General features: G+C 55.4%; 1 protein-coding gene across 2 annotated transcripts in view; it reads right to left on the reverse strand.

Moving 5' to 3' along the window:
- Window positions 1-728: 728 nt before the first annotated feature.
- Window positions 729-23582, reverse strand: part of KCNH6 (potassium voltage-gated channel subfamily H member 6) — a 28782-nt gene continuing 5928 nt past the window's right edge. Inside the window, exons 3-16 of one of the 2 annotated variants that reach the window (XM_052699469.1) lie at window positions 19686-19841; window positions 17374-17483; window positions 15384-15696; window positions 13843-14054; window positions 9060-9488; window positions 7919-8318; window positions 7456-7655; window positions 5619-5871; window positions 4954-5147; window positions 4649-4748; window positions 4109-4396; window positions 3532-3712; window positions 2403-2601; window positions 729-2058 (exon numbers count right to left, since the gene is read on the reverse strand). In XM_052699469.1, coding sequence (XP_052555429.1) covers window positions 1771-2058; window positions 2403-2601; window positions 3532-3712; window positions 4109-4396; window positions 4649-4748; window positions 4954-5147; window positions 5619-5871; window positions 7456-7655; window positions 7919-8318; window positions 9060-9488; window positions 13843-14054; window positions 15384-15696; window positions 17374-17483; window positions 19686-19841 — 3323 coding nt within the window. In that variant the 3' untranslated portion in view covers window positions 729-1770. The remainder of the gene's footprint in view (window positions 2059-2402; window positions 2602-3531; window positions 3713-4108; window positions 4397-4648; window positions 4749-4953; window positions 5148-5618; window positions 5872-7455; window positions 7656-7918; window positions 8319-9059; window positions 9489-13842; window positions 14055-15383; window positions 15697-17373; window positions 17484-19685; window positions 19842-23582) is intronic. The other variant, XM_052699470.1, reaches the window with a different exon arrangement.

A 23582-nucleotide genomic window follows, 5' to 3' on the forward strand; every position in this document is an offset into this window, starting at 1 on the left:
TCCTCAGCAGCCCCGAGGCCTCTTGGTTCTCTGGGCTGGGGCACGGCAGGGGGATGAGATATCCCAGCTGCTGCAAGGAGCTGAAACCTGAGCCGGCCTGGATATAAATAGTGGTTTTGTGGGATGGGGGGCTGCGGGCTGGGGGAGTTCCCGTCCGGAGATCAGCTGGGGAGAGGCAGATCTGCACCCTGCCTGAGGAGGACGCTGCCCTTGGAGCTGCTGTAATGGGGGATGGAGATGGAGATGGAGCTCCTGCTGCTCCAAGGGCAAGCGCTGCCTGAGGTGTGTTTGCTGAATTGTTTTTTGTACGCGGGGGAACAGCAGCGTGCTGGTGGAAGTAGGAGAGCTTTTTGTGACAGCTGCCAAGACTGAACTGTGTCCTGCTGGGAAGGAGTTATGCGGTGAAGGCCCACCAGCCCCATCCTTGGTCTACATGTGGGCACCATTGGCCCCATGGTCTCTGGAAGAAGCCGTGGGCATGGAAAGGCTGCCCAGGGCAGCAGGAATAGCCCTGAGCTACTGAAATTCAACAAGTGGCTGAACAACCCTCTCAGATGTAGGGTCTGGTTTTTGTATGGTGTTGTGTGGAATCAAGGGTTGGGCTCGGTGATCCTTAGGGGTCCCTTCCAACTTGGGAAACTCAATGACTTTCAGGGATCTTTACAGATCAGCAGCTTGCTCTGTACTGCCCGTGGTGATCCTTCCCACAAACACAGCTGTAATCCACGTCAGGTGCCAAAAACATCTTTATTAGCAAAGTGTACACTAAAACTCCAGAGAAAGAGACGCTCACAGTTTTACTACTCTCAAAGGGAGCTCAATATGTTACTTGAGCAGTTGGCCTAGGACTGTCACAGCATCTAACCGAATGGCAAGGCGGCAGTGCTAAGTGGGCTTCTCCTAAGGGATGCTGCGGGAGTCTGCCAGGGAAGGGGCTGAGGAGGAGGAAGCATCTATCAAACCTTTATCAAAAGAGAGAAGCTGGGAGGAAGGACTGGACGTGAAGCGTCTGGGACTTTTCAGCTTTCTGGGATTGTGCTTTTGAGTTTTGTGCTTTATGTCCAGGTCGATGACCGGTTAGGTTCATATGGGGATTTGGGGGATGCGTGTTGGGGTTTGCAAGGCGCAGTTGGCCTTGCTGGAGAAGTCAGTGCCCTAGGACTCGTGCTGAAGCGCGCTGATGTGGCAGGGGTTGTTGGCCCTTAGTGTCTTGGTGGCCATCAGGTAGGACAGGGAGAGCTTCTCTCCTTGTCCTGGGCTTCCCACCTGCACTGTGGAGCTCTCCTCCTCGTCCAGTGAATACTCTTTTGTAGTGCCCATGGGCTCTACTGGGCAAAGCCCAGTACCGACACAGTGGTCCCTGCTCCAAAGAGCTGACAGCAAAGTGGCCTTGCAGCTGAAAGCTGTGCGTTTGCTCACCTCTGGATGCTGTGGCTCGCTGGGCTTGTGCTGTTCTGGAGAGGAAGCCTTGGCAAGGAAGAGGTGTGGGTGCTGTTTGGCCTAGCCAGCCTGTTGGTGGCCATAAGAAAGAACTGCTCTGGGTTCACTAGAATGTGCAAATTAAATCTACTCTATGGGAACCGCTGGAAAACGTTGATCTTGGAAGCCAGCCACACTATGCTTCCTTTCACGGTGGCAGAAGACAGTTACAAATTATACCCCTGAGCCAATGGCATTGTCCTCTGTCTTACCCCTGCAGTCAAAATCAACATCAACTGACCGAGCTCACAGTTGAGGTTCCTCTTGACTTGCTTTGCAGCCCCCACGTCTCTAACTTCCAGGAAGCACTGGGTCGGAGAGGTGTCTCTGAATGTCCAGGTGCTCGGAAGATGCCTCCAAGTGCTCAGGGAGGGAGGGGAAACGAGAGCCCCGCAAGAGTCCCTGGGTGTTTGGTGCCCTTTGGTTGGGAGGCTCTGGGTTCGGGAGAGGTGGGGAGTGGTGCTCCTGCTCGGAGTAGACTGTCATGGTTTCATCGGATGCCACGGTGAGGTGCATCCCACTTGACAAGGAGTCCCTGGATTTCAAGTGGAATTTTTCTACCTCCGTGTAGCTCGGACTCTGATAGGAAAGGAGGAACCAGGTGGGTTATGACAAAAGTAAAGCAAAGCAGACAAGCACTCTTCTCGCTCGATCAGTTCTCCAAATGCTGTTTTTCTGCTTGGAAAGCCTCAGAACAGAGGAACCCATGTACTTCCCTACTGACTGGGCAACCTGTGCTCACAAATCAGTGATGGACTGGGCAGAAGCATCTCCAAGCAGACCTCCTGCTTCAAGACCCCTGGGCTTTGCCTGGACCCAAAGGAACTTAGCTGTGCTTTGCACACAGGGAGACTGGAGAGGACCACTGGCTCTCCAGGACCCATCATCTGAGGGCAGAAGGAAGCCACGAGGGGTGACCTTACCTGCCCTGGGGCCATCCGCTGCTCATCCTCCAGGGGTGCACAGGGGGTGAGCGGCTCCAGGCTCCGTGGGACGATGCCATACATGGCCAGGTTGTGAGAGGATGGTGAAATGGGGCTGTACGCAGGCGGCACTTGGGACAGCTGGCGCTGCAGAAGCTGGAGGATTATATTAATGTCTGACGACATCCTGGACTCCAGCCTGAGGACAGAGCAGCTTGGTGTTAGCACAGTGCATCCTGCAAGAGCCAGACCCTGTGCAGGAGGAGGTGTTGACTTGGCTGCCTGGGGATGATGCTGGTTTTCTGGTGCTGTTCAGGGAAACTTTTAGATTTTTGGTCCTACTGCCTCTCTCCTGCCACAAAGTCTTTCCCTGCCTAATTTTTTTGTGTTGCCAAACCAAGATCTGGAACAGGGAACTGAGCAAAGTTAAAACTACACCGGAGGTGGGAAAAATGCAATGGTTAGTTTTAACCTGGACCAGCTCTTCAGGCCAGCTGTCTGTGCTGACAGATGGGAGCAAGATGGGCCGGTGCCAGGCTTTCTGAACTCTGTAATAGAAGAAAATGTAAAAATGAATAAGTGCCTTCCTTCTGCCTTGTCCTAACCTTGGGGGAAATGAGCAGCTCTGGCAGAAGTGGTCTTGGCCCTCATTGAAGGCAATAGCCCTGGCAGCACTGAGTAGGTGGGAGATCTGTTCCCCCCCCCGCTGAAGCTGGCACCTTGGCGAAACACCAAAATACACACATGGTTACAATAGTGCAATGAGTTTAATACATGCAGCACCGTGTATTGGAGTGCCATCTATTTGTGTAGGTGCTGCCTGAGGCCTTTAAAGCTGTGTCTCAGGTGCAGTTTCTTCCTTTTTATTCAAAAAGAACAGCAGATGCCAGGGCTGGTGGGACAGCTGAGATGAGATGCATGACTGCAGTGAGACTTGCAGTTTGAGAAGCTGCTGCATTTGCAAAGCACTCCCATCTCCTCCCCAAGGAGTGTAGTGTCCCAGGGGTTCTGGAGATGGAATCTGCTGCACACAGAGCCTGGTGCAGCCACCCCTGCAGAGCAGAAGGTGATGACCCAGATCCCCCCTCCCCGGGTTCTCCCCAGCCCTACACACCAAGGACCTGCCTACCTGCTGAGCTGGGCCTGCAGGAGCTCCAGCCTGGACTCGATCTGCCCTGGTCTGTAGTCGCTGTGCAGGGGGATGTCCCGTGAGCTGTGCACCAAGGAGACATGCTGCAGGGGCTCCGGGTGATGGTTTGGCCTTTGATCCTCCCAGAAGGTGAACATATTGGGGATGTCCAGGGGGGTGGCTGGAAGAAGAGAAGACCCCTCAGCACCTCTGACTTGCATCTCCCATTCTGTCAATGCTCTACCACCCAATGTGCTCATGGAAAGCCACCACTCTGACGTACATGGGAAACTCCACCACCCTAGCACCCAAAGTGCTCATGAGCAGTCCATCACACTGGTACCCAACACACCTACAGGTCCCGTGGGGGAAATCCAAAGATGTCCCCAGGGATGAGGTGAAACCTCAGGGCATTGTAGGCACAGAGCAAACACTATTGTGGACAAAAGGCAGCAAAGACCACTGGCCAGCAGCATGATTCCTCTCAAATCTATGAGTTGTGTAGCTCTGCCCCAAGGTGAGGCCACCATGCCCAAGCATCCCTCAGCCCCATCCTCCCAACTGCAGAAGTGGGTACCTGCATAGGACTGGCTGCTCTCTGCCGCCTGCTTGCTGATCTCTGTGCCACTGGCGCTGGCGGTGATGAGGCTGAGTGCTGGTAGGGCAAAGTCATCCTTTTTGGACAGGGGGAAGGGCTCAGCTTTTGTGGGGCTGCCAGGCTTGGCCTCATCGTCACTGGTCTGGGAACAGGGGGTGGTGCTGCTGCCCACGTCATCCCACTGGTCCTTACTCAGCGGATCCTGCGGGTTGGTGAGCTCTGAGTAGGTGTGATACTGCTCTGCATCAGAGGTGCCCGTGTCTGGGTCTGTGGGGCAGTACAACAGGTTAATTCGGGGAAGAGCACGCGTGACAAAAATCAGTCCACATTCCCTGAGAGGTACTTGTAGGGCTGGAGCATCCCAAGGACGGAGGCACTGCTTTGGGGTTGCCTGCCAGAGCAGTGATTGAGTGGTAATCCCCCTCTCTAACTCTGCTGATGCTTTGGTTTGCAGAACTGGCACGATGCTGGGAATGGTGCGGGATGGTGAGGAGGTGAGGCAAGCAGAAAAGGACTCACCAGGCTTGTTGGGCTGACCAAGGGAGTGCTTGCGTCGGCGCACACGGCGGTAGGTGCAGTCGTACTCCTCACTGAGCGGTGTGCGGGGAACGCTGTCTGCCTGAGGGACAGAGAAACTGGTCAGCAAGGCAAGGGTGCCCATGGGAAACCACAAACTCATGGAGTGGGCTGGGAAACGTGGCTGTTGATCAATTCATCACCAAATGGAATGAGGAGCAACAGGTTGGCATCCTCACTTCAGCTCTGCCACTTGCTAAATTTAAAGTGTTGACCGCATCCATCCCTGGGACAACACTGGCACTCACATCTCGCAGGTTGAAGGTGATTTCTAAGTTGCTCCAGAAGTTGTCAGAGAAGGCTGGGTACATGTCCAAGACCTCCAGCAGATCCTCCCGCTGGATCTTATGCAAGTCACAGTAGGTCAGGGCCCTCACATCGGCGTTCGACTTCCCTGGACGGGCATAGAGGCTGATGGGCTCCCCAAAGATGTCGTTCTTCCCTGGGCAAAGAGACAGCTTGTTAGGGATAGGTGAGTGCCCATCCCAACTCCAGTGGACCAGAAGCCTTTACATGGGGGCTCATGGACAAGTGAGTGCCCAGAAAGCCTGACAGAGGAGTGGGGGATTCCACCATGAAAGCCACTGCTGATGGGGAGAATGAGCAGAGCCGTGGGTCATCGTTGACCACTGGGGACTGCTGAGCCATGCCCTACTGTTGTCAGTCCTCTGGGGTCTTTCCCCAGCATTTAAAGAGAATCCTCCATCCCACGACCGCTGGTACAGTGACCAGAGAGATGATCGAAAACAAACAACCTTAATTTCTCCAGGACTTGGAGAAGTCCTTCCCTCTTCACCTGCCACCCTCTGTCCACTGTTCACCACTCTTTGTTTAGCACTCTTTCTCCATTTCCCACTGCCCTTCATCCATCACCCATCACCCCTTGCCCTCCCAGAAGGAAGGACTTTTCCACCTAAGATGGCAACCACAATGTCTTCCTTGAGGATCTCAATGGAGCCCCGGGAGATGAAATAGAGGGTGGTGAGGACATCCCCGTAGTGCACCAGGGTGTCTCCAGGTGGTGCGTGGGTCGTCTTGAACTTCATGGCCAGGGCACGCAGGCAGCCTTTGCTGGCTCCTCGAAAAGCCTTGCAGTTCTGCAGCAGCGTGCGGTTGAGGTGGAGGCAGATGTCTGCTTGCAGGCAGTCAGGGAAGCCCTTCAGCACCTGCAGAGAGCAAGGGAGGGATGTGGTCACACCGCTGTCCCCAGGATGCCACAGTCCTGGCTACCTTGAGGCACAGGCAGGATGGGTGGCATGTGGGGCAGCATGTTGCAGCCGAATAGGGAGCCAAAAGCCCAAGAAGCTGAATCCAAAAGCTGATCTTCCTTGGTGCACTGCTGCTTGCCTGTCCCTGGCTTGTTACCACATGTGACCAGGGATGAGAGCACTCCCAAGCAATAAATAATAATGATAACCAGATCAATCTATTTATACCCACTGGTTGCATATCCCCTTTCATCTTTCCACCCACTAATCTCAGCTGAATGAGAACGCAAACCGGTAACGAGGTGCTGTCCTAATTAAACAGCACCTGCCTGAATGCCAAGAGGCAGCACAGGCCAGTTGTGCACAGCAACAGCTAAATATACCCATGGCAAATACCTCTCCTTGAACAAATGCTGAACCTGAAGGTGAGATCAAGGTAAAATTCACAACATGGGACAGCCCAGCAGGGGTTGCTGAGCGCAGCTTGCTCTCGGTTCCATCACAATTGCATGTGCTGGCAGTGCTGCATGGCCCCCTTCATTTCCCTGCTGGGAAATCAGGGGCGAAAACATCGATTGGGATGTGGCATGATTGATCAGGCTGTGTTGTGTCTTAGCAGCATCCAGCAGGAACTGGTGTGAGCGGCGGCACGTCCAAGCCGCAGGCTTAGCTCAGCACAGGCGATTTGTGACCTGGGTTTGCACTGAGCCAGAACCTGTGCTTGGCAGGGTGCCGTGGCTTTGCTTCCTGTTTTTGCCACTGATGTCCAGCCTAGGGTGCCTCCTCTGTGGGTAAAGAGTGGCCCCAACTCTCCCAGCAGCAATACCCCCTGTCTGCCCAGTTTATTGAGGCAGCAGGGGCTGAATTCACACAAATCCAGTGCTCACCCCTCTATGCCTTGCAGCTGGCCAAGGCAGAACATTTGTGCCTGGGACCCCAAAGCCATGAGTTGAGCCCTGTTTCCCCAGTGCCACTCTGGGTTCCAGACCCCGTGGTGGTGCCCCAGCTCTGTCCAGCCCTCCCCTCTAGGCTCAGAGCCACTGTGCCTCTCCAGTGCTGCTCCCCCATTGATCCCCTCTTTGCTAACGAACAGCTGCCTCTCCAAGCTCTAATTAAAATGGATCGAGGTTTATTTAAATGCCCTCCTTTCCCTGATGCTGAGAGCGGGATGCACTTTGCTTAGCAACCGGCAGTGTGGAGAGGAGCTGGATCGATCCTGGCTCCGTGGCTCTGAGGCACCAGCAGAAATTGTTCCGAAAGAGCTCGGTGCTGATGGGACTCTGAGCTCCTCCAACACTGCTCTGCAACCAAGAAATACTCTCCTGGTCCCAGGAAACAGTTGGAGGAATGGAGAGATGGAGGGAGAAGGAGAAAAGGGGAGAACAGGGGAAAATGGGCTGACAGACTCTCTTCAACCTCCCAGATCTTCTCCTCTCCATCCTGGTCAAAAGGGCAGACACATGTGGGTGGACCCAAAGGTGGACTCCTTAACTTTAGGACAAGGTTCTGTACAAATGTGGGGCCTCCCTGCATGACACTCACCGCGTTCATGTCGATGCCATTGGTGTAGGACCAGGCGTGCTGGAAATACTCCTCCAGGCGCTGGCGCAGCGGATTTGGGATCTGATGGAAGCGGATGAACTCCTTTACCCGCAGCATCTGCGTGTGGTAGCGAGCTGTGCCAGAGTAGAGGCGCTGGATGATGGCAGAGACGTTGCCGAAGATGCTGGCGTACATCAGAGCTACAACGAGAAGGCAGGACTCAGAGGGATGTGGGGAGATGCATATCCAACCACCGCGGACCTACAAACAGCAGATTTCCAAAACCCACGTGTACCGTGGACCCGGAACCAGCAGGTTTCCAAAACCTGTATTTCTATCTATCTCCTCATCCATTTGTCTGTGCAGAAGAGGCACAGATGGAGGAGACACGCTCCTAAATCCCCACGTGTGACAGCCTGGTGTCCCACAGCTGCCCCTCCAACCTCCAGGGCCAGGCACTCACAGCCGATGAGCATGACGCAGATGGAGAAGATCTTCTCAGAGTTGGTGTTGGGCGAGACGTTGCCAAAGCCCACGCTGGTGAGGCTGCTGAAGGTGAAGTAGAGGGCAGTGACGTATTTATCCTTGATGGATGGCCCAGAGGAGAGGTCGCTGTCATTGTAGCGTTTGCCAATCTGGTCACCCAGGTTGTCCAGCCAGCCGATCTTGTGCTCCATGTAGGGCCGCTCCACGTTGCCGATGGCGTACCAGATGCACGCCAGCCAGTGGGCGATGAGGGCAAAGGTGCACATGAGCAGGAAGAGCACAGCTGCTCCATACTCAGAGTAGCGGTCCAGCTTGCGGGCTACACGGACCAGGCGCAGCAGCCGGGCGGTCTTCAGGAGACCGATGAGGGTGGTGGTCTGCATGGAGAGGAGAGAAACCTCAGGGACCAGTTTGGCTAAGGGAATGTCTCCAGTATAAACCTGCTGCTTCTTAAGGATAAAAGGCACTTCTAGAGCATGCATCACCTTGTCCTGGGGGTGATACCTGAAATAGGCCAGATGTATTGTTGTCACAAAGTGGGCGGTTTCCCTCTAGTGACTGTAAAGGAAATGAGCCCTGAGACTACAGGTGAGCAAATGAAAGGAGACAAGGCCAATCCCATGTTTCCTGACAAGTCCTCACCTTGCGTTGCTCCAAAAACAATTGCTTTTCAGCCCATCCTGCAGGCTCTAAGATGAGGTGGAACCTCCAGATACCGTGGTAACAACAGGCCCATTCTATTGCCTAAATTTTGAGTCTGGTTGGAAACATAACCCAAAATTCATCCTCGCTAACAGTGTAGGCCAATCCCTACAATGAACTCCCAGCCTTCTGTGCTGGATCAGCCCCAGGCTGTCTCCCCTGTAAGGGGAATGGGTTCAGTTGGACACTATCTTAACACATGTAGTAACATCTATATGGCTATCTGAACCTTTGGAAATAAAAATCCAGATCCCATCTGCTTTATAAAAGCCTGCAATAACTTTCATGCCCATCCCTCTGACCAACCATCCCTCTCTTTGCAGGTAGTCATCCACTGCTTGCATTAACCCATGCATATTCCCCTCTCTCTCCCCCATAAATCCTTTTCTCCATCCCTTCATGAGTCTTCTCCTGACCTCATCAGAGCCGGAGCGGAAGATGAGCAGGTCGAAGGGGATGGCAGCCACCATGTCAATGAGGAACCAGCCTTTGAAGTAGTGGATGGCAATCTTGCCTGGGTGGCTCACCACCTCGTCGTTGATGTTGACGTAGGTGGTGCGGAAGTTGATGACAATGTCCACGATGAACATGATGTCCACGATGAGGTCGATGATGTTGAGTGGGTCACAGGAGTAGCTGCAGTTCCAATGCTTCTCCTCCACCTGCTCCTCATTGAGCAGGAAGGCGGCTGAGTAGGGGGTGAAGACAGCCGTGTAGATGACCAGCAGCAGGATGAGCCAATCCCACACGGCCTTGAAGGGACTGTAGTGCAGGATGGTCCATCGGTGGATGCGTGGTGCCTGGAGCTTGTATTCGGGGAGGACATCGGCCCCCAGGGAGAGCACCTGCCAGAGATGGGTATGAGAAGGATGTGGAGAGCAGGACACAGCTTGGACAAGGCCATGAGGGGCTGCCACGTGCCAGTGGGGCAGCATAGAGCATACAATGTGTTTTCTACAACCACTCCAATTGTCCTCATGCATGTCTATCCAGGAGGCCAGAAGGTAAAGTGGCCTCTGTGCCTGACACCAAGGTCTGCCCAGCTCCCTGGCCAGCTCTGATGGTTGGAGCACTCTTGGGGAAGGCATTTATCCACGCTGTACCATCAGACCCTACCACACTGGCAGTAAATCCTGCCATGCCTCCTTGTGTTCTCATCTCTGGACCACCAGCTCAGGAGCTGCTGGGTGTCTCTGCCACAGTGATCTGGGGACAAAATCCCTGGAGATGCAGACCCATATCTGTAGTCCTAAGGGTGGTGGAATGTTAGGCAACCTGCAAGCCCTGCACAATGCCTTTCTTGGCCCCAGCACAGACCTTCCCTTGATGTCCCTCTCAGACAGCTGTCCTCCAAACAGAGTGGACAGTTGGTGCCACCGGCAGTGAAGCCTGGCCTTGGGCAGTGCCCATCTGAGCATCCCCAGGGAGGGGCAACCTACAACCACTGAGGGGCACACACCAGTTCAAAAGCACAGCTAGCCTGCTGCATATTCACATGTCCTAGAGCCATCTTACGGGCAAATGGTCCTACAGCACAGGTGAGTCCCCACGTGTTCCAGCTCCCCCTATCCAGGACCACCTCCCCCAGTCACCGTGGGGAACAAGACAAGGTGCTGAGAACTGGGAGGGCTGGGGCTTTCTGCTTTGGATGCTGAGAGACGGTGGCATGAAGAGGGTTATTTGGAGCCAGGTTCTCCCTGCCTGCCCATGCCACTCTGTTTCCCTGAGTGTTCCCATGGTGCCAGCTACCTGTGCCACCAAGGAGGAGGGTGAAAGGCATCCCTGCATGGAGACCCAAGCAAAATGGGTGTGATACCTTTCCCTGAGGAGGGAGAAGGACCCATGCACGTCCCACAACCCACCAGGAGCCCCATGTGCCCCGAGGCCATGGTGACAGGCACTGCCACTACTCTAGCATCATCTCCAGAGGAAGGGCTTGACCCCTGCTGCACTGACACCTATCTCCTTCAAGGCTTCAAGGACCACCCACAGGCTCCCGTTACTGGAACCCAGTGCATCATCCCACCACCACCAGCCTCTCCTCTATCCCACGACCCTTGGGAAAATCCCAGCTCCTACCTTCCTGCGGCTTGCCCGTCTCCCCAGATGGCAGCTGACCCTCCGTGAAGCCCGGCTGTCCCCCATGGGGGTCCCCAGCCCCATACGCCCAAGCAGCGACCGGCACGGCAGATGCAGGACCGGGGCCACGGCATCACCCGCGTAGGCACGCACGCGCTTGGCCGGGCGGGCGGGAGGCATGCGGCTGCAAAGGGCATTTGGGAGCCCAGCGTGGATTAATCAAACCCAATCGATGCCCCCGTGGGGATGAGAGCGCCAATGGGGCCGCCGGAGCCGCCGACGTCGCTGGTGGACGGAGAGGGAGGGATAGGAAAAAGTGACTGAAATGCAATCGTTGTGGTAGGGAATGAATCGCTGCGTGCGTCTGGGGAGCGGTTCTGGCAGGGACAAGGTGATGCTGCTGAATGCCTGGCCCCCAAACTGGGAGGTGCGTCCTGTGGATGTGAGGTGGGCTCCTACGCCTTGTGTCTGGGTATTGCAGAACTGCTCACACCCTTGGAGCTGAATTTCCCATCCTGTCTGGCTGGGGGCTAGTCCCAAATGTGAGCATCTCGAATGTCTGTGCTCCCTGTGCCTGCTGTGCATCCTGCTGCTGGCACCCAGCTCCTGAAGCTGGAGCAAGAGTGGTTCAAACACTGTTGTTCTCCATGCAAGAATCATTAAAAAAAGCAAAACAAAAACCAAAAAACTATAAGCACAGAGATTTGAGGCAGACAAGGGAAAAAAAGCAACCCCCAAAAGAGCATCTAAGGCAACCCAGAAGCAGGGAGCGCTTGCAGCATTGTCCCAGAGGGCTGCAGATGACACCTCTTGATTGTCTGGGGACTCAGTGGGTGGCAGCACCAGGTGTCCCCCATGGTGACTCAGCCAGCTGCCCCTTGCCTTGTCCCTGTTCCCCTGCACTTACTGGTTTCAGCTGCAGCCGTGCTCATGGTGTGGGGTGCAGGGTGCTGGGTGAGCAAGGTGGACATGGGAGGGAGGAGAAGGAAGAGGGAGAAGGCAGTGGGGCTGTGTGGGCTGTGAGTGATAGAGGAGGGAGCCTTGATCACCATGGCTGACCCAGCTCACTGCTGGCACACGGTGGGGCTCAGGGCACAACTGCCAAACCCTCTTCCTCTTCTCTTTGCCCCATGATGGGAATGGGAAGGGGGACATAGTGCTGAAGGGGGACATGACAGGGCCACCAAGAGGCCCTCAAGCAAAGAGAGTGGGCAGGATGGCTGCAGGCAGGCACTGACCCTCCCTCCCTGCTGTTTGCCTCTTGGCACAAATCCTTTTGCAGCTCAGCACCCCATCACACTCCTGCCCACCTCCACCACCATCCATCCCTGCAGCACCTTGGGGGGACCCAGAGAGATGCCACCCACAAGAGAGATCCCATCCTGATGGCAGTGGCCTTGCTGCATCCCCGAGTGCCTCCAGCCTGAGCTTGGCAAACTCGTTGCACTTGTGGCCAGCCCTTCCTCCCACTTGCTGTGCTCAGATCAGCCACTGTCTGCCTCTCCCTGCTGCCAGCCAGTATTTTTAGATGCTGTTTCTTGCTGCTGTCTCTGCTTCGCTGTGAATTATTTAGCGGCCAGCAGCATGGAGCTGTGGCTTGGTGGGAGGCACAGGGCACAGTGGGGTGAGGATGGGCAGGATGAATGTCCCCCTTAGGGCCATGGGGAGATGCAATGGGGAAGAGAGATCCATCCCACCCCATCCCATCCCACCCCATCCCATCCCATCCCATCCCATCCCATCCCATCCCATCCCATCCCATCCCATCCCATCCCATCCCATCCCATCCCATCCCATCCCACCCATCTCCTGCCTGAAGATGGGAGAAGGGAAGATTGACCTTTTTGGGTGCTGCACAGCTACACCACTGGACCCTGTGCCCGCCTGCAGCCACAACCCGTCAGCTCGGATCCCATCACCCTGCTGCCAGCTAACGACCCTGAATCGAGCAGCAGCCAGTACTGCCGTGCCAGCATCATCCCAGTGCTCCCTGGTGCGCGGGTGTCCCCCAGGGTGGGGACATGGAAGCCACTTGCTGTCCTGCCACGGGATTTGGGGCTGATCCTTGTGATCAAAAGGCTGGGGCTGAAGGGGTCAAGCTGAGAAGGAACAAGCCTAAAAATTGTCCTGTGCTACTTGGGGAGAGCCTGTCCACCATACATGGAAGGTAGAAGGGTTTGCTGCAGCCAAGATGCGGAGCTGGTGGGACAAAAGTCCTGCAGAGCACCTGGCTCTGATGGAGATAGCTGCCAAACCTAAAGGTTTTTCTGGGTTCATATGGCTGCATTTTCATTAAATTTCCCCCCAGCTGCTCCCAGCAATGACGGGAGGTGCCCGTGAATATATCTTGTATATCATAGCTCTCCCATACCTCAGTTTCCCCACTGGTAGGAGCTCCCAACCAGAACAGTGGGATGCAGTAACACCTTGTACACACACTGTTATGCCCCTCTCCCTGCTCACATCCTGGCCTGGCATCTCCCTTGGACTTTAAATCCTCGTGCTGCATCAAAATCATTATTTTCCAACAGCGATTTAAAAAACATTTCCTTTCCTATGCCTAGAAAGAGGGGAAGTGGCTGAGAGCAATGTCCTCTCTCTGCTCCCAGGTCATGGGCACTATGGCAGGTGACAGCCAGGGTTGGTCCTCACCGCTTTGCCAGGGCCACTTTTGCTTAGTCCCCATGGGGACAAGGCAGTGCCATGTGTGTCCCCTGCATTGACAGCTCAGTGCTACACATGTTGGTGACAGTGCAGAGCCACGTGTGTCCAGTTGGGTGACAGTGCAGTGCCACCTGCTGTCTCCCAAGGGATTGTGTGGCCCTTGGCGTGGCCATTTGTGCTCCCAGGGTGGGGGCACCTGAGCCACATATGTGTCCCCTTCACAACCACTATCACACCACCAGCAGTTCATGCCCATGTTCCTCCAACCACAAATTACCCATTAATACCCATTTCAGGAAGAAATATTCCAACCATTTGGAGGAAGGGACAAAAATTAAATGCTGGGATGGTGATGGAGAGGTGGCTCTTTCCTCCAACACCCTCAGGAGTGGCCACGATTGCATCCTGCTGGCAGCACCAGCACTGTTGCCTTGGTGGCATCCCACCACCACGTACCTGTGTGACCTTCTCGGTGACGTTCTGCGTGCGCTCTGTCACTTTGTGGGGTGCAATGATCTCAATCTCTGTGGTGGAGCCCGAGCGGTGCTTCTCCAGGTTGAACTCCACAAAGTTGAGCGTGAACTGGGGGATCTGGCTGATGGTGCGGTACTTCATGAGGTCCGAGTCTGAGGTGGAGTTTGGAGGGTTGGGTTTCACATGGGAAGCCTCTGAAATAGGATGGAAAGGAGCGTTGAGGAGGGTGGAGAGAGCAAGCGGTGACTCGCAGAGCCCTAACCCTATTTCTGCACCTCATTTATGGTGCAGAGAGGATCATGAGGCACTATCAGATGGCACCAACCAGGCCATAATTCTTCAGGGTGGCTTCTGGTATAGGATGTCCAACCCAAGGTGCCCAAGAGGGGGCTGCTTTCAGACACATCACCCATTTTTCACCATTAAACCTCCTTCACGGGGTTCAGAGCAGATGCCCAAATACAGAGGTACCCGATGAGCTTTGCTACCTCTGAAGAATGTGGTGGGTTAGGAAGTGGTCCCAGTGAGACCCACCAGCGAAGGATGCACGAAAGCAGTTGAAGTGGGAGGTGAGTCTCCTCCTTGTGCATACTCAAGCATGACCAGCACGTTTCACGAACTGTGCCTGGGTTCTTGGCCACCCAATGGAACCAGGAGGTTGGTGCCTCCATCAAGATGGTGCCCAACCAAGATATATCCCCACTCTCAGGCTCCAGGCATCTTGCCCAAAGAAGAGCTGCACTGGGGCTGGGTGCAGGCCTCATCCCATCCAACTTTTCTCCCTGTGTCACCACCAGCTTGTGGTCTGGCTCTTAGTGATGCGTAATGGGCACATGCCCACACTTGGGTGCTCAGAAGCATCCCCAAGCACCATAACCAGCATGTCTCACCCCTTCTATCCCCTATGGGCAGGGCTGGGTTATTTTTTCAGTTTTCTACCCCTTCTATCCCTTATACTGACACTGACCCAAGAGATGCAATGGGCAGGAGGTGCCTGAAGACACTGGGAAGGTGCCCAATGTGCCACCCCTTCCTCCCTTCCACTCAGACTCTTCCCTCCCTCTATATTGCGTCCCTCCCAGGGTCCATAACTGGGGTCTTTTTGAGGATCACAATCCCCCACCCTATTTTCTCCATCCAAACACCGCACACTGATCCCTCTTCATCCCCTCTTATTGAGGCTTCTCTTGACTGACCTCTACCTTACTTATATCATTTTGTCTACAAGAACAAGAGGACGGCACCGAGATGCCTTCATGTGGGACGGCCACACACAACCTCACACGGCCTCGCAACGCGCGCACAGCACCACGAGTGGCTCTACCCAACGAGCAGGATCTGCCTAGGTGGGGAAGCACATCGAGAGCAGCGGATTTGAGGTGGAAAACCCCAATTTATCTCCGTTTCGTAGAGGAAAAAGCAGTGCAGGGTAAGAGACCTCCCCCCCCAAGATGTGCCGGTGGCCCCTGGGGCCATCGCTCCCCATCGCAGTAGGACCGAAAACTCCGGGGTTTTTCCCCTACCTGAGTTTGCCCTCCTTTCCCTGAATTTTCTCTGGAACTCAGACCTCGCAGCCTCAAAGTTGTCCAAGGAGGAGACCCTGCGGAGGCTGTGGAAGCTGCCCCCGGGGCGAGACCGAATGAAACCCCATGCAGAATACGACCCTCGAGGGCCCAGCGAGGGAGGCTCTTGTTTCGGGATCGGGTGTTGTAGGGTGGGGTCGGCCTCCAGGCTCGGCCTCCTCTCCTTTTCCAGGAGGGATTCGGTCTCTGACTGCACACAGTTCTCCTTGGGCGATGTCTTCAAGTCCCTCAAAATCAGGGAGTCACCACCAGGCTTTAAGACAGCCGGGAGAAAGCGTTTTATTAGAAGGATTCCTCGCGTGCTGGGGGAAGGAGGGAGCTGGGGAGGTAAGAGGAGGGCAGGGGCTGGGACGTGCTGCGGTTCCCCCAGTTCAGCTCCAGGTTGGATCAGAACCGAGGCTGCTTTGCGGCGGGGGTGACCGAGCCCTCGGGGACATGGCAGCTCCGGTGGCCCTGGGGAGGCTGCAAGGCGTAGCTGCACAGCTGGGGAGAAGCCAGAGCAAGAAGAGAAGGGGATGCCTTAGGGATGGGTTTGCTGCTCATTTCCTAAGTGACCCTAAATGCCACCTCTGGGATTTCACCTTCTGCTTTTCCCTCTCCAGAGCTCAGCTCAGCTCAGGAATGCGAGTGCCTGGGGTCCTGTGCTGCTGTCTGTGGGAAATGATGTGCTCTGAATGAGGAAGCACTAGAGATGGAATCATAGCAAACCATAGAAGCACTCAGGTTGGAAAGGACCTTCAAGATCGTCAAAGTCCAACCACCAACCTCACCTACCAAGTCCTATCACCAAACCGTGCTCCTACAGCACCCCTTGGTCAATGCAAAACATTTTTTCATAGAATCACAGAATGGTTTCCCCAGAAAACCTTACAGCCTTTAACAACTTCTGCAGTAGATGCACAAAGCCACCGCCTTCCAGAGCAGAAAACCTGGCCGGGGGGGGTGGTTTATATCCAAACCAGCAGGAGGGATTGGGACCCAGGGCACACTGCAGCATTTCCCACTGTCCCCAGTGACCGTAGTGAAGGTTTTATTTAGGAGGTGGTGCCCAGAGCTCCCTGCTCCCTGCTCCTGCTGGGCTGTCCCCACTCGGAGCCAACTCCACCAAAGCAGAGCATCTTCCATGCACGTACACCTGAAATGTGGGATTGCAGCTTCAACGCAGGGGGACCCAATGGGGGTGTGGGATCAACACACCCTGAGCATCTGCCAAAGCTTACAGATGCCTTCAACCTGCTATAAGCTCACAGGCACCTTTCACCTTATCCAAGCTGGAATGCGGGGAAGCAGCTGGATGCAGGATACACCCGGCACAGCAACAGCCTTGGGCCTGGGGATGCCTCAGCAGAGCGAAAACCTCCTGCCACAGCCCTGTGCTTTCAGAAAACACCACACCTTTGCCCAGGGGTACCTCGAGCACTTCTGACAACCAAGAAGACATGGAGAAAGCAATCTCTAAAGAGGCTCCATCGATATTTACCGATCTCATCACATCAACAATGACAGCATCTCCTCCTTTTGCTCGAGTGCTGAGAAGCCAAAGCTGCACAGGCTGCTCCCAGCCAGGAAGACGTTGGGAAATGTGCCATTCTGAGGATTTTCCCTGCAAGCTCTGCCAGCCGTGCTCCCTGCTCACACCACACCACCTCCAACAGCTCCGAGGAGGGGAAGCATCCCCTGATCTGCACCATCCCAACACTGTGGAGCCAGCCCTTCCTCCCAGCTCCGGCAGCGGTGCCGGCCAGCTCGGCACATCTCCTGCATCCCATGCCACCGAAGCAGTGCCACCAGGGCCGGTGCTGCCCAGTGCCGGACCCCCACCGCCGGGTTCGGCCCAAGAGCCACAGCAGCAGAGGAGGAGCGGGGTGGGGAGAGCGAGGAAGAGCTGGGACCTAGCCTGAGGCTGAGATCAGACAAAGGCTGCGGTTACCTTTCCATAGTCAATGGCTACTCCATCAAACTCACTGGTGGGCAGAGAATTCCGCTGGGCTTTGAGTCGCCGGAGGGACGGGAGACTAAACTTCAACCTCCTACCTTCACCTTGTTAAAAAGAAAAACACAGACAAAACACAAGAGACACAGATGTAACCTAGCTGCACGGATGGCTGCAGCGGGGCGGGTTGGGATGGTGGCAGGGGATGGGTGGTGGAGGATTTGGGGTGGCTGTGGGGGACGCTTGCTTTTCCCGCAGCGCTGAGTGCTCTGAGCCAGCAGAATGCAGGGCTGGGCTGCAGGGACCCCTGCCACCATGAGTGCACAATGGGAAAGGTGCAGAGCTTCTCTAAGCTGGTTAAAGCTGCTTAGGGGATTTGGACCTGGAGGAAATCGAGCCTCTAAATCTCCTCGGTGGGACTTGAGGGAGGGGGGGGAAACACCAAACCAAAAGAAAATGTTAGAAAATGTAGCTCCAGCGATTTGGTGCTGAGCCAAAGTGTCCCTTGGGGAGCAGAGCATCGCCTCGCTGGATCCAGGAGCTGGGGTGGGGGCTGCAGGAAGCACCAAAAGGAGGAGAGGGGGGAAGAGGTTGAAATTGGAGAGCCCACAGAGGGACCTGATGTCCCCCACTGTGCGATGTCCCAAACAAAACCGCTCCTCCTCTTCTGCACTGGGCTGTGGAGGAGACCATGAGCTGCAGCAACATGCTTGTGACCTGACCAGAGCCTTCCCCAGGTGAAGCCCAGCAGCAGAGCCAGGAGCTGGGCTGATCCCAAGGCTTGGGCCAGCATGGCTTCACCCTACATGAACAATTCAGCAGCCTAAATGAACCATTTGGAAAGCCTCTGGCTGGCTTCCCCACATCTCACTGCTCCATCAGCAGCAATGCTCTTGGTGGCACAGGGGGGGGATGTGGGGTGCAACAAGAGCTCCAGAAAAGCATCATCCTCTGGGAAAAAGCAGCATATTGTGGAGCTGACCATTGTTGGCAGGATTTGCCTTCCCTCACTTAACCCAACACACTGCAGAGCAGCTCAGCGTCAGAAAACCCATGCAAGAGAGCGCTCCAGGCTGGCACCGGCCTTTCCAAGCACAGCTCCGCGGGGATGCACAGGGAATCATTTGCTGCCATTGCCACTGGGACACCTTCTGCAACCAAACATACACCTCAGGGTATGTTCGATGGGACGCGACTGCATCATATGTCGAGAGCATATGAAAGCTGAGGGGCTGCAAGGCAACACCAGTGCCGGTGGTAAGGATATCCTCAGCAGTTCATGCATGGGAGCGATGCATCAAAAACTATAAACCTCATCCTTTCACAGAGCAACACCCACACAGGATATCCATACGCACACACGCGTCGGTCTGTAAGTCCCACGTGCTGAGGAGGCACCAAAACCCGAACCCGCAAACAGCATCTGCACTGCTGCACACGCAGACACCTTCATGGCACCGGGCTGTGCGCATGCACCGAGAGTGGATACAACAAAACACATCACAGCCCCAGTATTGTCCCCATTTAGTCCCTCGTGGCCCCACTGTGGTGCTGCTGTGCCACCCCATGTGGCTGCTTTACTCTGCCCCTGTACAACCAGCAGCGACCTGCACCCCAGGCAGTGTTTGCATGGAGATCAGGGTGAGATTATTTGCCTGCTTAAAATAAAGGTGGTGGGTGCAGTGGAGCGTACAGGAGGAGGGTATTTGGGCACTACACCCCTCCTTCCCATGGTCAGCTCCAACATCTGCATCTTTTGGTATCCACATTCCCTGCAGAGTCACCACTGCTCTCTCTTTGCTTCCCCAAAACAGGGATTGGGTTTTCCACTGTCTCCAGCAGCCTCGAAAAACTCCGGAAGAACCTGGGTTGGAGAGGAGCTGAGACATCCCAGCACAACCATCCTCGTGTGATGACATCCCCACAGCACAACCCCGCTATCGGTGACACCAAATATCCCCCAGCCATCCCATCACCTTCACACGTGACTCCTGCCTCATGCCAGCACCTTCTGCCCCAGCCCCAGTGCCTGCAAGCAGACCCCCAAAACCTCCCAGCACCAAATAGAGAAAGGCTGGCAGCGAGGCAAAGGCTTAAAACTGTGCCCAAGGGGCATGAAAGCCTTTTTTAACCTATTTCAGGTGCATCACTTCCCTGACCCCACAGAGCCGTGGCTTTGCAGAAACGCAGCCCTCTGAGGATGCCACCCTCCCACCTTGTATCCCCGTTGTCCCCAGTGTCCCCATTGCCCCTCATGTCCCCATTGCCCTCAGTGTACCCACTGTCCCCAACGTCCTGGTGGCACCCACCTGCACGCCAGCTCTGTGACAGGCGGTGGTGCAGGCTGCGGCCGGAGCTCTTGGCGATCAGCTGTGCCAGGTCCTCAAAGTTGAGGATGAACATGATGACGACGCCGTCCTCGTTCTTCACTGGCACCACGTCCACCAGGCACCGGAAACACGAGGCTGTCATGGAGAGAGGGGCTCAGATTGGGGCACAGAGGCCCACGTGCCACAAAGCTGTGGTGGAACATTCTTTTGGAATGGGTTCAACTCTTTTTGGGTGCACCCAGTGTGTGAGTGGAGGATGCACAAAGCTCCGTCTCCTGCTGCAGCCCCGCTCCCACGGGTTGCATTCTGCCTCTTATTTTTTATATCCCAGACAGTCATTTATATTAATGTACTTTAGACTAGCAATTACAGAGTGGGTAATTAAGAACTCCAAAGTTTCCAGGTACCTGTTCAACCTCATTAAACACTGTAATCAAGTCGTCGCTAATTGCCCTGCAATCAGCAAGCAGTTTGGGGGCTGCGTTTGGCTGCCTCCTGTCCGTGGGCAATGGGTGGCACCGTGGGGAAACTGAGGCACGGGGATGGAGATCTGTGAGGAGGGGGCTGCAGGAAGACCCCAGGGCGCTCTCAGGGCATGGGGCTGTGCAGGATGCACAGCTCAACTCCATGCTCCTGCCTGAGCTGCAGCCAGGTGCCAGCAAACAGCACAGGGACCCCAAAACCCCCACAGCCCTTCCCCAGACAGCAATAGGAGGGTATAGAGGGGCTCTCCCACTCTTGCAAACTTCACTCCAATGGAAAATCCTCCAACAGCTGCTCCCCAGAGTGCAATCAATACAGAGCCCTTCCTTGAGCTGCCTCCTATTGCGTTGGCACTGACCACATCCCCATGTCAAAATCCCCCTGAAAATCCCCCCAAAACCTCCCAGAAGCACCAGGACAGCGGGGTACCACAAAGCCCCAGCACCGCCCAGTGCCAGCATCGCACCCTCATCCTGCCAACAGCACCTGGGCTGATTTGAACCATTGCATCGACCCCTGCAAAACCCCCCCACTCTTTCCTCCACCCGTGGTGATTAACGGGGCTGGGGGATTAGCAGGGCCAGCAACATGGGGATACATGGCCGTGCTCGGGCCCTTGCTGTGTGTAATTTTAAAGAGCTCAGGGCCTCCCGTAATCAGGAGCAGATGGCCGGCATCGGGCAACTTCCAAATCTGCCCTGACGTCAGCACACACACACACACACACACACACACACACACGCAGAGGAAAGAAATGGATACGGTGCAATCCGTTTAAAGGGCCCCGCAGCTGGGATTATTCTTCCCTTCCTTTATTTCATCGTTGTTCACCACACGGAGGTGAAATCCACTTAACAACAGTAGGTGGGGTGGAGGAGGGGGTTGTTTCCAGCAAACAAAGCCATTTCGGAGGGTCACTGTGCCCAATGGGGGATGGAGAGGAGCCAGCCCCGTCCCCTCCTTTTGTGGTTATTTGGATGGGGTCTGAAAGGTGAGTGGGTACCAGAGCAGTGCCCAGGTGTCCTGCATGGTGTTACAATGGTGGCATGGCCTGGCAGGAGGATGCAGTGTCAGCCCTGGGGTGCTGCAGCTCTGCTTGCAGTAGCTTGGGCTGTGCGATGCTTTCTCCTTTGCTGTGTTACAACATAAGTTTTGTGGTTTTTTTTCCCCTGCAGTTGATATTGAAGCATCACCAATGTCCCAAGGATCAGAAACCTGGCAGCCATCAGTTCTGTGCTTTCCCCAACAAGGCCATCCTGATCCTGCTCTGGGCTCATGTGATCTGCCTCACTGCATCCCTTTTCTCTGCTGAGCTCCTCTGTTTTGCCAGGAAGAGACAGACCCTGAGCTGTGGCTGGCATGGGAAGGGTTAACCCCAGGCTGACATGGAACAGCTGAAAACTGGGGACGTGAAGAGCAGCTGGGCCATGGCTGGGGCTGGGGCTGGGGTTGGGGCCGGAGGACAGCTGAAGCCTGATGTGATCCCACAAACTGGTGCTGGCATCCATCCTGCATGCTGGAAGCTTGGTGGCTGGCTGGGACTTGGGCAAGGGATGGTGGCAATGGGAGGACAGGGTGTTGGGGATGGAGAGGACAGCACAGTGTGTTCCCTGAGACAGAGCCAAATCCTCACAGATTTGTGGTCTTGTGGGCAGTGGGGACGTGGGGATGCATCCCAAACCCCAGCCCTGCTGCAGTGCCCGGTGTGGGTGGGCTGAGCCCCCAGCCCCAAGCTGTCATCCCTGTTCCTCGATCGCCTGTCCCCATCCATCTGCCTGTCTCTTCCCTTCAGCTGTTCAGCTAATCTGTCTCCATCCGTCTAATTTTATCTAGCTGCCAAATGATCTCCTGAAGGAGTCCTGGGGGCATTCACCACCCGCCTGCACCTCGCCCTGCTCCATGAGAGGGGTGGGAGTGGGACCCAGGGCTCCTGTTGGACTGGGCCAATGAGTGCTTTGGTTCTCCACTGGAATTTATTTTCCCTTCCCCAGCACAAGCTCTTGGGATTCTCCTCTAAAATGTTACCCTCAGCAGTGGCTGTGCTGGAAAACAAGGATTTATCCACTGTGTGTCAATGAGGATGCTGCTTTGGAACACCTCAAGCTCCAAGTCCTGATGGGTTTCTATGGGCTAGAAAACAGCTCATTCCCCAAACCCCTGTTCTGGGACTGAACCTCTCTTTACCAAACATCACCCCAGCACCCAAAGCTGCAGGGTTGGAGGCTTTGTGCTTCCCGACCCGTGCTGTCTCCTGACCTTGATAAAAGCACTTAATAACATTAAAGATGTCATTGTGGGAGCCCTCCCTCGCCGGCCCTCTGATCTTCTGCAGCCACCAGTGGTTAATGCATTTGTCTGTATCACTGGTATTAAACTAATCAACAGGACATGGGGGTTTCCGAGAGCTGGACACAAAACAGTATTGTTATAAATATTAAAAAAGAGAGCTATTAATCTGCCCTGGGAGCTCTGAGTCCCTCCCTCCCCCGGCCAGCAGATTTAATCTGCAGGGTCTCATGGCAGAGTGGCTAAATCTATAGTGGCATTATATAACGGAGCAGAGGAGAGGGGTGGGAAGGGCATGGAGGGGATGGGGATGGGATGGGGATGGGGATGGGGATGGGGATGCAGATGGAGATGGGGATGGGATGGGGATGGGGATGGGGATGAGATGGGGATGGGGATGGGGATGGGGATGGGGATGAGATGGGGATGAGATGGGGATGGGGATGGAGATGGGGATGAGATGGGGATGGGGATGGAGATGGGGATGGGGATGGGGATGGGGATGGGGATGGGGATGGGGATGAGATGGGGATGGGGATGGAGATGGGGATGGGGATGGGGATGGGGATGGGGATGGGGATGGGGATGGAGATGGGGATGAGATGGGGATGGGGATGGAGATGGGGATGGGGATGGGGATGGGGATGGGGATGGGGATGGGGATGGAGATGAGATGGGGATGGGGATGGAGATGGGGATGGGGATGGGGATGGGGATGGGGATGGGGATGGGGATGGAGGTGGGGATGGGGATGGGGATGGGGATGGGGATGGGGATGGGGATGGGGATGGGGATGGGAAGGGAGCCATCTCAACACCTGGGATGTGCAGGAGGGCTGGGCCTTGCTCCTACCCAGGGATAAATTAGCTTTAGGATACTCAAAGAGCGGCACATCCCTGAGGGTGGTGGAGATTTTCTGGGTCCATCTCTGTTCATGGGACATCTGCTCCAGGGAGCTGCAGAGGTGGGATTTGTGTCCCTTCCAGCTCTGAACCCTGATCGCGCCATCCCCCAGCAGAGCTGGAGGAGCTGTGCCAAGGAGGGACGTGGCCAGCTCTCCAGGGCAGCAGTGTTTGTCATCAGGGCCGGGGATGTTTATGCATGCCC

Source organism: Tympanuchus pallidicinctus, unplaced genomic scaffold (assembly GCF_026119805.1).
Source record: "Tympanuchus pallidicinctus isolate F22 unplaced genomic scaffold, pur_lepc_1.0 scaffold37, whole genome shotgun sequence".
NCBI lineage: Eukaryota > Metazoa > Chordata > Aves > Galliformes > Phasianidae > Tympanuchus > Tympanuchus pallidicinctus.